Raw genomic sequence first — 11,874 nt, forward strand, 5'->3', positions numbered from 1 at the left:
GAATAAACAGTTCTCTCAGCCGTGTTGATTCCATAACCGGCCCAAGTTAACCATATCCACTTTAACAGCGCAAGGCTAACCATATCCACTTTAACAGCATAAAGCAATATTATGACACTCCTGCTATAAAAAATAATGAGTCTATTCATTGAAACTTGATTTTAGCTGGCACTTGAACCGTTTGATATGAAATAACACATTAGTCTCTAGAAATTGGATACTCCATTCATTGACACAATTGATGGGGGGAGACATCCACTCGACATTCCATAATTATACATTCAATAAATGGGCAATTGTTAACCATTATATTCTAAATGAGAGGTTAGCAGCTCCCAAAACTGTATCTTTGTTTTGCCCGACACAATATATGAGCCAAGATCCGGACGAAGTTTTTGGCACTGGGATAATTCTGAAGTCTGTTTGCCTAACAATAGTTCAATAAGTTGCAGGGGTAAGTGTAGGATGGGGGGATTTTTAAGTGGAACACAGCCTTAAAATTCACAAAATAAAGTGCTCAGTTCCCAGTTGTATTAATGGATATCAAACGAGACTATCAACTGAACACAAAGGTTCACTGTCGCGACTCGCTATCGGTGGGTCAAAGCAACACAAAATCCAAATTTTCATCCTAAATGAATCACTGTGCTCATAACCAGGATATCAAACATCCCAGAGTTGTAACTGGACACAGGGGCAAGCGGTGAACTGCGGAAAACGGTATTGATGTCAAAGTGGAAACCATAGACACCATGGCCTTATATCGACTTGTAAAATGACCATGTAGTAGCTAAAGTATTGTGTGTCCTATTGCAATATTTGTTTCAGTTGGTCACCTCAGTCTGCCACACTGAATGTGCACCCCTGGATAACTCCAAAAAGAATGAAACACTGTATACTGTTATAAAGGTGCTTTAATGTAGTGAAAGTGAGAATGATGTGAAGTTAAGATAACACAAAATGTACAAAAGAGATTGAATGATTGAACTACGCACAGTTCTCAGAATCTCCTAGATTTACTACATGAAAAATAACAACAAATAGCATAGCAGAGAAGTGAAAGTGAAAATATTTAAGAAAAAATTATTTTGTGTTTATTTACATAGCTTTTCAATGACGGACTAGCAACCTCCAATAACCTTTCTTTCTCTTAAATTGTAATTGTACTCTAAATCGTACTACAGTGAGCATCCAACCTTTAAAACGGTTGCACGTATGTGGAATACATTCCAGGTGAAAGAGGAAGTTGATAAAGGGAAACGGGAGAAGAAAATTGATCACAAAACAGGTCCTCAAATGTAGGACTCCTTGGCGTAGGAATACTCTTCAAATGTAGGACTCCATGGCGTAGGAATACTCTTCAAATGTAGGACTCCTTGGCGTAGGAATACTCTTCGAAGGCGGGCTGGCTGCAGCTCTGCGCCGCCGCCAACAGGCTGGCCCGGTATGCCGACTCCGACGTGGCCCTCTGGCGGAAGGGCCGCCGGCGCTCCCCTGCCTCGTCCCGGACCCCCTCTGCCGCCGGGGCCGAGGGGAAGCAGTCCGCATACCGGTTGACCGGAGAGCTGGACAGGAAGTCGTCGCTCATGGAGGCCGGGCGTCGCGGCGCCCTCCAGACCTGCTCCCTCTGGGCGTCCTGCACCGTCAGCGGGGGGCGGTGTGGAGCAGTGGGCGGGCCGGCGCTCTGCACCGCCTGCTCGTAGGACGGGGGGTGGCAGGTTAGCTGGAAGACCTCAATGGCCGACAGGGGGCGTGGCCGGCGCAGGGACCCGGGCAGAGAGTCCTTGCGGAGCGTCCCGCAGGTGAAGGCCGTGTCCCTGGGAGCCTCGTGAGCGGCCTTCAGGCTGCTCTTGCGGAAGGAGAAGCCAGCCGCTTTCTTCAGCGTCTTCCCACAGTCCTTCCCGCCCAGCTTCATGGACTGAGTCCTGCGCTTCCCCTCTGAGTCTGGGACCGGGCCGCCGTCCGTCCTGGGTGTCGCACCCCACCGGGGCTGGCGGATTGAGGACCACTTGCGCTGGCACGTGGGGGACGGCGGCGGGGAGTTGCTGAAAACCGAGCCCTCCGATTGGTTTGAGGCGGCGCTCTCGATAGAGCCGGTGGAGGAGTGCAAGTCTTTCCACAAGGGGGCGACGCCTTCCACGAGTGCGGGAGCTGCTGGATCGGCGGGCGTCCGGATCGAGACCGAGTCATCGGAGATCTGCTTCTTCAGTGGGTGCTGCTCGTAGCCACCCCTGCTCTCCAGTGAGCAGTCGTCTTGGCTCCTCGCCAGGCCGCTCAGACCGGCCCTGGGCGTGGCCTCCCAAGGGGGGCGGAGGGCTTTAAGGATGGGCTCGGAGCAGCGGCGGTTGAAGGTGGGCTTGGCGAAGGCCTCGGAGGAGCAGGAAGGGAGGCTGGAAGCGGTGCTGGCGGTGAAGCAAGGCAGTGATCGGGACGAACCCGCCACGGAGCCCGCGCCCTCGGCCAGGTCGGCCTCCGCCTCCGGGTCGGTGCTGTCGTACGCAGAGTCGTGCAGCTGAGAGCTCAGGGTGTCTGTGGAAGGACGAGGGAGCCGGGTCAGGATTGAGATTCTGTTGTTGTGGTTACACGGTTAGGGTCATTTCTATAAAAAACGGGTTGGGGTTAACGGCGACTAGAATGTGTGCCGATGTCTCGTCAACGCACCAGAGTTGTCCTCTTCGGTGTCCCCCAAAGGACGAAGAACATTCTCTCCCAGCAGCTCGCAGCTGTGCTCAATGAGGTACTGCGTGAGCTCTGTCACCTGCAGGGCACAACGAGAGGGTTAGCATCTAGCATAGGAGTATCAAAAATGCCTAGGAAACGACAAAAACAATTGTGACACAAAAGTCAAATAACTAAATACCAAGAGCTAGGCCATCCGTATTTCGCAGAATGCAAGCGCAATATACAACACGTGTCGAAACTCGTGATTGTGTAACCACATTGAGGCTTCCGTCTGCGCTCCGACCGCAGAACTCGGAGCTCAGGGGGGCGACCCGTGGATCAAGCGCAGTCATACCCAGACAGTGGATCTTTGATCCTTTGCATTCTTTACCTTCTCTAGCCTCTCTTTCTGCTCCTCCAGAGGGGTGGCATTGAGCTGCAGCAGCGTGGGCGCGGTGCAGACGGCCAGGTTGTGGGCGTCCATCTTGTTGGTGTCGGACTGCTCCAGGACGTGGTGGAGAACGCTGAGCAGCTGCTGCAGGAGCAGCCGGTTGTGCACAGGGAGCTGGCCCAGAACCCTGGAGGGGGGAGGGAGGGAGGGAAGGGGTGAGGAGGGGGCAGAGGGTGAGCTTCAGTTTGGCTCCAAATTTCATGCGTGTATTTAGACGGAGGATGGTTCAAAAGCAGAAGTGTGCGGTGCGGAAATGCCGACGCAGAATCAGACAATGCTACTTCCTGCTTTTTTTTTTTTTTTTGGAATTGCACACTTTTACGCCCATTCACACAAACATTCAGCAAGCCTTCAATCTAACCATGCGAGAGGCCCAAGGCATTGCAGCGCGTTCATCTCCATCAATCATTCAGATTGATCAGAGTGAATTGCCCAGCAGAGCCCTTTAGTCTTTACCTCTTGATCTGTGAAGACCTCTGTCGGCCCTCGTCCGCATCCAGAGCCTTCACCCAGGGGACATACAGGTCAGACACCAGCAGGCTTCCCGGCAGCTCCTTCAGAAAACACTGCGTTGGTGGGAAAAGGGAAAGGTCAAGCCAGCAGATTTAGCAAGCCCACCTTCAATGTAACGCATACTTAGAGACAAAACTACGACTGTTACGGACGTTGTAACCTCTGTGAATGCAATCCCAGCGCTGAACCATTTATAAGACCTGATGACGTGGATATCGAAAACCACAAACGCACAGGGAATGCCTTGCGGCAGTACGGCGCAGAGAGATGTTAAACGAGGAGAAACGGAGCACAGAGGTGGGTGCACGTACCTTGAGCAGCGCCACCAGGAGCACCACGGGCAGCCCCTCAAGGTCAACCTCCTGGCCCGCGTCCAGCTGCTCCCGGAGCTCCCTGGTGACCCGGGTGTTGCCCGGCTTGCGGAAAACCCCCTCTGTGGATGGGGCCTTACTCCTCAGCAGCACCAGCATGTCCTGGAGGAGACAAAGGGATGCCACTCAGAGTGTGCATGTGTGTTTCATGGCATGACAAGCGTGCGTGCAGAACAAACTTTGGATGAGTTTGATCCTTTTTTTTCTGAAGCATAAGGAAGGTACAGAGACAACATGCCGCGCTTGTGTGTGTGTGTGTGTGTGTGTGTGTGTGTGTGTGTGTGTGTGTGTGTGTCATGTCATGTCATGTCATGTCAGCATGACATCTGACTTACAGTGAGTGGCTTGGGAAGAGAGCAGTTGTCTGGGCATATCTTGGACAGGGGCTGTCCAAACAGCTGGGCCCCAGAGTCCAGCTCCTGTCTGGACAAGCCCTTCATCACTCTGCGTATAATGTTCCATTTACCGGCATTTTCTGAAAAAAAAGAAAGAAAAAAAAAAGAATTATTCGTTGTTACTTTGTGTGTGTGTTGAGAGATCTTTGTCTATATTGGCCCTTCTGTCTGGTTTGTATCTCTATGTTCACTCGACATTCTGAAACCCCGTATTTTTGTGGGTATGTGAGGAGAGAGAGATCAGAGACTAGAAGCCCGTAGAGAGTGAAAATTTGCTGAGGAAACTAGCACACCTCTCTCTTAATCAGTAGCACCGTTATCTTTTCAGACTTCCTGTGGCTGCTGGCCACAGGAAGTCTGAAAAGATAACTGTGCTATTATCAACACCTCTTTGATAATGAAAGAAGGTGGGTCATTCATATCGGCAGGCAGCCTTTCAAGCTCACCGATTGGCTGGGTTAATCTGTCTTCCAGGATGGCGGGAGGCTTGCCCGGGGCGGGCTGTTTGAGGTCAGCCTGGAAACAGAAACAGGGAAACTGAATAAGGGGATGTTGTGGTGATGAACATGTGAGAGGAAAGTGTGTTGGCACACACACGAACACACACACACACACACACACACACACACACACACACACACACACACACACACACACACACACACACACACACACACACACACACACACATCATAGTAGCCTTCATGTCCATGGCTATGAAGGAGGTGAATGCAAAAGGAATAGGGCATGAAGGAAGGCTAAACCATTCACAGCCCCCTCCTTGCAGACACACATGAACTCATGACTGGTTAAAGCAACCAAGTATTCAAAATACACCTGCTAGCTTGAACTGTGTGCCTCTTCAACCACCCTGACCAAAACCGCGAGCGGCCTGCCCAGGGTGGGTTTTTCTGGTGGGGTTTTGCAGTCTAGCTTCACGTACAGTTGAGGGTTGGTATTCCTCAGAAACAAACTCAGCGAATGTTGTTGTGTTGTTTTGCTGAACTTACCTCAGATTGAAACTCAATAAAAGGTTCCATGCCAACTCCTGTTAGAGTTTTATTCTGAAAAACAAAGATAGAAAGATTGAGTTAGTGATCCTGTTGTGTTACTCCATCCTTCCCATTAGCTGACAGAGAGACGTATCAATCCTCCGGAATGAGACTCACCGTGACGGTTCCACTCAACACCTTCATGAGTGCGTGTGGTGTTGGCGCGGTAACGCCAGACGTGGCTCTGGCCTCAATAATCTTCCTGCAATTCGAGACACAAGGAAATTAATTCCCATGCTTCTTTTTACATTCATCACACAATGGTATGAATCCGAGCAGATTCTCCATTTGCTACTTGCAGGTGTCTGTGTATACAGTTTTAACATTAACTTAATTGGTAATATCACTACCCAAACTGCTTTTGGGCTATGATAGAATTCTATTTTTGTATACAAAAACCTAAAAAGTACAAAGTACTCGCAAACAGTAAAGCTTACATAAAATGTTATAAAGTTATAAAACACTCTATATCGAGCCTAGTAGTAATGAAAACATAACAGTATTATTCTTAAATTAGGTTGAAATGCCTCCCGATTCTAAACCTCAGAGTGGTTCAGCTTCTGAACAGCAGTGGGTGACATCTCCATGGAGCGTCTCCACGTGGTTCTAACAGTGACACTGTTTCTATGTCCCTTGTCAGTCTGTCAGTCAAACAGCCGTGGTACCTGTGCAGGGTGGCCCGCCAACGCTCCTTCACTCCCGGTGAGCTGCAGGAGAGAGCACCAGCATGTGGGGGTTGATGTGGGATGAGTTAATCCAGTACAAGAACGAGAACAAGAGAGAGACCCCGGGACGGAGACAGCCAGAGAGAGAGAGCAAACCGACTCCCGACTGTTGCTTGACTGATCTGCCGCGGAGACGCCCTCTGGGGCCTTTACAAAACTCAGACAAACGCTGCGATAAGCGTCATGGCTGCCTAACAAGGTTTGAAACCCGCCCTGCCATGACATCAGACGCCCCCACTTCCTCTTGCCGACGCTGTAGCGAGCCCGCCGCGTCGTCGGCAAAGGAAAGTGTAGAGTTCCATCGCTACGGAAACACCAGCGTGACACGGTAACACACTTTAAAGTTTCACCCACTGAGACCTCAGAGGGGAGAGTGGCTTCAGCTGAACTTTGTCAAATACTGTGTCCCCCACTCCACTCCACAAACACACACACTCAAACCGATATTCTACATTTGTATCCACCCTAAGCCTGCTTAATCCCCTCACACCATGTTTCGTGTCGCTAGAGCCACTGAATATCACGTTGATTAAGTTCAAAGTGTTTGTCTCGAGTGGCCACGCCTCACAACATGAAACCACTCAAGCTGCACAGCAGCATGTCTAGCACATTGCAACAAAAAGACAACAACACAAGAAAATACGTAAAGGTTCCAAAACAAACCAAAAGTAAAATCAGGCTCGGGGACTTTTGGATTAGGGCGACATGACATGACATGGCATGAACATGGAGGCGGAGGTGAAAGACAATGACCCTTTATGGGAATAGGTATATTGAAAACCCTTGAGCATAAAGGCAGTGGGCCCACTGCTGTGTTTTTACTGTTACTTTAGTGAACAAAAGGGAAACGTGGGAGTGGGTGATTCACCCAAGGTTAATGCATACCCGTTGTCATTCTGGAAAGTATTCACTGTTTCTTTGGTTCGACATCCTAAGGACCCTGGGAGAATGGGGGTGCTTTTCGAAGAACTCGTGATTGCTCTGAAAAGCTCTATTTTAAAACACGGAATCCTTGGTTACTCCATACAATGAGAGATGGGGTTAAACTTTTTTTTGAACTGTCCATTCCAGACTTCCTATTTCATAAGCAACAGTCTTGTGATGCCTCCAAGAGTATCTCCCACTTCTCTGTTCAACAACAGGACCTTGATGGCCTCTCTCTCTCTCTCTCTCTCTCTCTCTCTCTCTCTCTCTCTCTCTCTCTCTCTCTCTCTCTCTCTCTCTCTCTCTCTCTCTCTCTCTCTCTCTCTCTCTCTCTCTCTCTCTCTCTCTCGGGGAAACTGGTTTCAGGCTAGGGGAAACCATTGAGAGAAACCAGCCAGAGTAAGCTAGATCTCAAAGCATCTTTCCAAAAACATTCCCACCTCTCTCCTCGGGTCTCCCCCAAAACCTGAGACTAGCCTGCTGGCCTTAGTAAAGGTCTGTTTCTGGTCCTTGTGGATGACTCTGGGCCTGTGCGCTGAATGCCCAGGTGCGCAGACAGCCAGGTAGACAGACAGGTAGGCTGTCCAATCATTCGTGATTGCCTGGTTTATTACAGGCCTATGACAGCAACAGATACCGGATTTCTTTCTTTTATTTGCCAGAGCATTTGATTTATTGATCGCTGTCTTGTTGAAGTGATGAAAAACGCTTCCAAGGTAAATTTGCTTACCCTTATTTTAACCAATTAGAGCGCAGGGAAGAGTTGGGATTGAAAGAGAGTGAGAGGGTGAGGAAGAAAGGGGCGGAGAGAGAGAGAGAGGGGCGGAGAGAGAGAGGGGGGGAGGGAGAGAGAGGGGGGGAGGGAGAGAGAGAGAGAGAGAGAGAGAGAGAGAGGGGGCAGAGAGAGGGGGGCAGAGAGAGAGGGGCAGGGGGAGATAGAGGGGGGGATAGAGGGGGGGATAGAGAGAGAGAGAGAGAGAGAGAGAGAGAGGGGCAGAGAGAGAGAGGGGGAGATAGAGATAGAGGGGGGGATAGAGAGAGAGAGAGAGAGAGACAGAGAGTTGCTCACCAGAAAGAGACGATGCAGTAAGTGGGCGCCCAGGCCAACACCAGAGTGACCCTGAGGTCCACATCCCCTCCAGCCTCTTCATCATCCTCGTCATCGTCATCATCGTCAAAGCTGTAGACCCAGATGTCTTCCAGCATCACCCTGTGCTTCAGACGGTAGCTGGCGCTTGACCTGCTCACACAAACACAGACACACACTTTTCCGTGGAAGGACACAACAAAAGGTTTTTCAATTGCAGCCAGGGCGCCTGTGAGTGGAAAACCACAATATCCAAGACAGATTTTCCCCAATTCACAGAATTCTTCCTTCTTCCTCCCAAAACTCGTTTTTATTTGTGTGATGTGAATTTTTGTATATATTTATTATATATTTAAAAACGAATTGTGAGTAGTTAAAATGTGCCGAAGTGTTTCCTGAGATCATCTAGATGGTGGAGTTAAGGTTTGCTGCTCTCGCTGCTCTTTCCTCGGGAGCTGCCGTTCTATTCCTATCACGGCAGACGACGGTCCTCCGTGTTGCTCATGAACTCAAACTCATTGGTCATTTTCAAATGTTTGCAAGATCCGGATGGTCTCACGAGGCCGGCGATGTGTGTCAATCCACTGCAAGCTAACTCTGCTTGGAGATTGACTCATGCGTAATACTATTTTCCAACTAAAGGCCGGTTTATACTACTCCGTAAAGTGCTGTACGTAGACACGGAGAGCCCTTTACGTCGTCGGAGACCCTCTCCGTAGCTCTACGTGCGCATCCAATATTTGTTAACTATCCATTGACGCAACAGAGACGGACGGAGACAGCAAGGGCTGTGATTCGTCCTCTATTAAATCATTTCCGGAATCACTTTGCACCTTATTTACTTTGTACCTTGTTCACTTTGCACATTAAGGACCAAATAAGATTTTAAATCTTTGGAAGATTTCAAATCTTCCAAATCTAGTATTGTATCTTCCAAAAAGATACAATACTATTTACATATAGTAGTCAGCATATGAGATCGATCGGGCGAGGAATTGCATTGCGTATCCGACATCATGTCCGACATCGTATCCGACATCGTAACCGATTACGGATTACGAATTCGGAGTAGCATTATTTGGCCTTAAGCACACTATTTATACCTCAAAGCCATCAGCGCCCTTAGCTTTATGATGAATTCACTGAAATACTAAAAGTAATTTCGATCATTAGAGTGTCAGATCTTTCGTTCATGACAAGAATCCCATCCCCTCCCTTCACGTGCCTAGTAAATCAATAGTAAACAATGTGCTCCAGAATCAAACTGCACAGACATTTTGGTTCCTGTAAATGATGTGCATTGTGCGTCCTGCTACCTTCACAAAGCAGCGTTTGGGATGTGGATCCTAGCCAGGATACCCATAGGGTGGAATAACTCCAATATTAATAAAGGTTGAGAGGAATCTCATCCTCCTATGGTTGAATGTAATCTTTTGGTACGGCACCGGCAAAAGGTGCCGTAGCGTTTTGAATAGATGTTTCGCGTTGCAAATCAGCAACAACTATTTTGATCCAACCGTCGACGACGAAACGGTAGCGGAAAATGCGTTTGGGGCCAAAACTCACACACCGAACCTCTCACAGTCAAAACCTTGATATCCACAGGTTCACGGAAGCGTTTTGAATACATGCTTTGCGTTGTGCCGGCGAAATGCACATCGCTTGGACGGTGGACCCCTGCATAACTGCTCGCGGTTCTAGTCTTTTTATTATTAGGTGTCCAAGCCAACAGGTTGGATCCCTATTGTTTTTGTAGCGATTATTATTAGTCTGGCACCGTGGCAACACTCGATATGATCACGCTTTGAGTCACATCAGCACTTTGGAATGATTCACCGGCTAACGCTAAGAAAAAGAACACAACAGCAAATGATGTTGGCTTCAGATTGTGCTGTCCTTTACTGATTGTCCTTTACTTCCTTGCTGATACCCCTGACATCCACGTCTGATTATAACCCCCGCTGGAGGGGGATGGAGGTCTCCAGGCATTGATGTTTCCATGGTTGCACCTGTCTCCTGATGGTCAAACTAAATGTGTTCAAATAGATTACATTTATATTCGATTGAAAGATGTGTTGACACTCAATCTGAGAATGTTGGTTGAATATTGGTCAATTGGGGATCCTTTTGTGCTATTCATCAACTCAACTTCACAATATAAAACCTTTTCGAGCTCTAACAACCTGAATCCACCTGATAGCCCTGTTAAGACGCGCCCTTTGCCATGGGCTCCGGTCTCCTGAGGGAAATCACAGAATGCAGCTTGAAATAATTGGCCTTTGTTGGTATAATTTGTAAAAGAAAAACAGTTGTCGAGGTACGTCCGGGAAAAGGCCTGATATGGAATCATGGCTGAGTGAGATGGATATTAATGTATGCATAATATATTCATATTTTCCTGAGTTGATATTCTGTAGGTGGAGGTTGAGTGGATACATGCCTCTGATATGTTATTGTTATTTCACATTTTAGATCTTTTTGTCCATCACTTTAAATTAAAGCAAATGTGACTGGGAAAACTCAAGGAGAGGAAACCTCAATCTCAAATTGCTATTAGCTGCCCTGCTGTGTTGTAGCAGACAGATAATATGTGTTGATGTGTATTGGGGATTACCAGAATACTCTCTCTGTCTAATGGAAGAGTACGATTTACTGTTTGTAAACAGCTTCACAAACAGCTTTTTGAGTTCACAAACTGCTGAACAATGGGACAACCCATGGTTTTTCAGCATAAAGTCCCCTAGATTACCCACGTCGTTGACCTGACTTCCTGTTTGGCACTATGTTGTTAAAGTTGTGTTCAAGAAAACAAAGATGTGCAAAGTAATAACCTGCCCTAATGAGTCATTTAGAGCTGGTATTGTGTCTTCAAATGATCATCATCTTAACAGTAATGAACGAAAGGTTGTGAACTATGGTCCAACTATTCTTGGCTTTAACTTCTCAATCGGGGGTTTCTGAGATAAAACGTTTTGGTGCTTTCCTCTTCGAAACGTTTTGCAACATCATCCCTCCCTGAGGTTTCAACCGTTTTCGCTTCTCATGTCCCGAAGTCAACTTCCTTGAAAACGCTAGAGACTACATTACTCTTACAAATTGTTGGGGAGGGGGCAGGCAAAGCAAAGTTTGCAGGACACTTAGATTTTGTTATCCAGACTTTAGGCCTGTGCATGAAATTACGAATTTATAACTAACTTGAATTTCAGTTTGTTATAAATCCACACACTCACTTCAGCTTAGCGAAGACGAGTACGTTGTTGAAGAGGAACAGGTGTCTCTCCTTGGTCTGGTTGCCCTCGGTGACCTGGACGAGCTGGTCCAGCAGCAGCTCCCCGTTCTCACTGCTGAGGCCCAGGACAAAGGGACACTGGTCCAGGCTGGACCAGCAGGATGCCTCCTCCCTGGCAGGCGGAGGGAGGGGGGGAGGGATTTCTTTTTAACCTTTATTTTTCCAGAACAGTTTCTTATTTACAATATTGATCTGGTCCAAGAGGCCCCACCAGGAATTGTGTGTGTGTGTGTGTGTGTGTGTGTGTGTGTGTGTGTGTGTGTGTGTGTGTGTGTGTGTGTGTGTGTGTGTGTGTGTGTGTGTGTGTGTGTGTGTGTGTGTGTGTGACACAGTTATAGTGTGTGTTCACTGAGAGAGATTGTTTGTGTGTTTGTGTGTGTGTGTGTGTGTATGTGTGAATGTGTGT

The 11,874-nt window shown here is 48.1% G+C and overlaps 1 protein-coding gene across 1 annotated transcript; it reads right to left on the reverse strand.

Moving 5' to 3' along the window:
- Positions 1-896: 896 nt before the first annotated feature.
- Positions 897-11,576, reverse strand: tagapb (T cell activation RhoGTPase activating protein b). The gene is made up of 12 exons (XM_060041640.1): positions 11,410-11,576; positions 8,162-8,332; positions 6,109-6,150; positions 5,561-5,645; positions 5,402-5,455; positions 4,838-4,907; positions 4,332-4,471; positions 3,937-4,098; positions 3,569-3,678; positions 3,053-3,239; positions 2,662-2,758; positions 897-2,529 (listed from the first exon to the last, which is right to left on the reverse strand). The coding sequence occupies exons 2-12, from the start codon at positions 8,296-8,298 to the stop codon at positions 1,361-1,363; spliced, it is 2,253 nt and encodes a 750-aa protein (XP_059897623.1). The 5' UTR covers positions 8,299-8,332; positions 11,410-11,576; the 3' UTR covers positions 897-1,360.
- Between the last annotated feature and the right edge of the window lie 298 nt (positions 11,577-11,874).

Source organism: Gadus macrocephalus, chromosome 21 (assembly GCF_031168955.1).
Source record: "Gadus macrocephalus chromosome 21, ASM3116895v1".
NCBI lineage: Eukaryota > Metazoa > Chordata > Actinopteri > Gadiformes > Gadidae > Gadus > Gadus macrocephalus.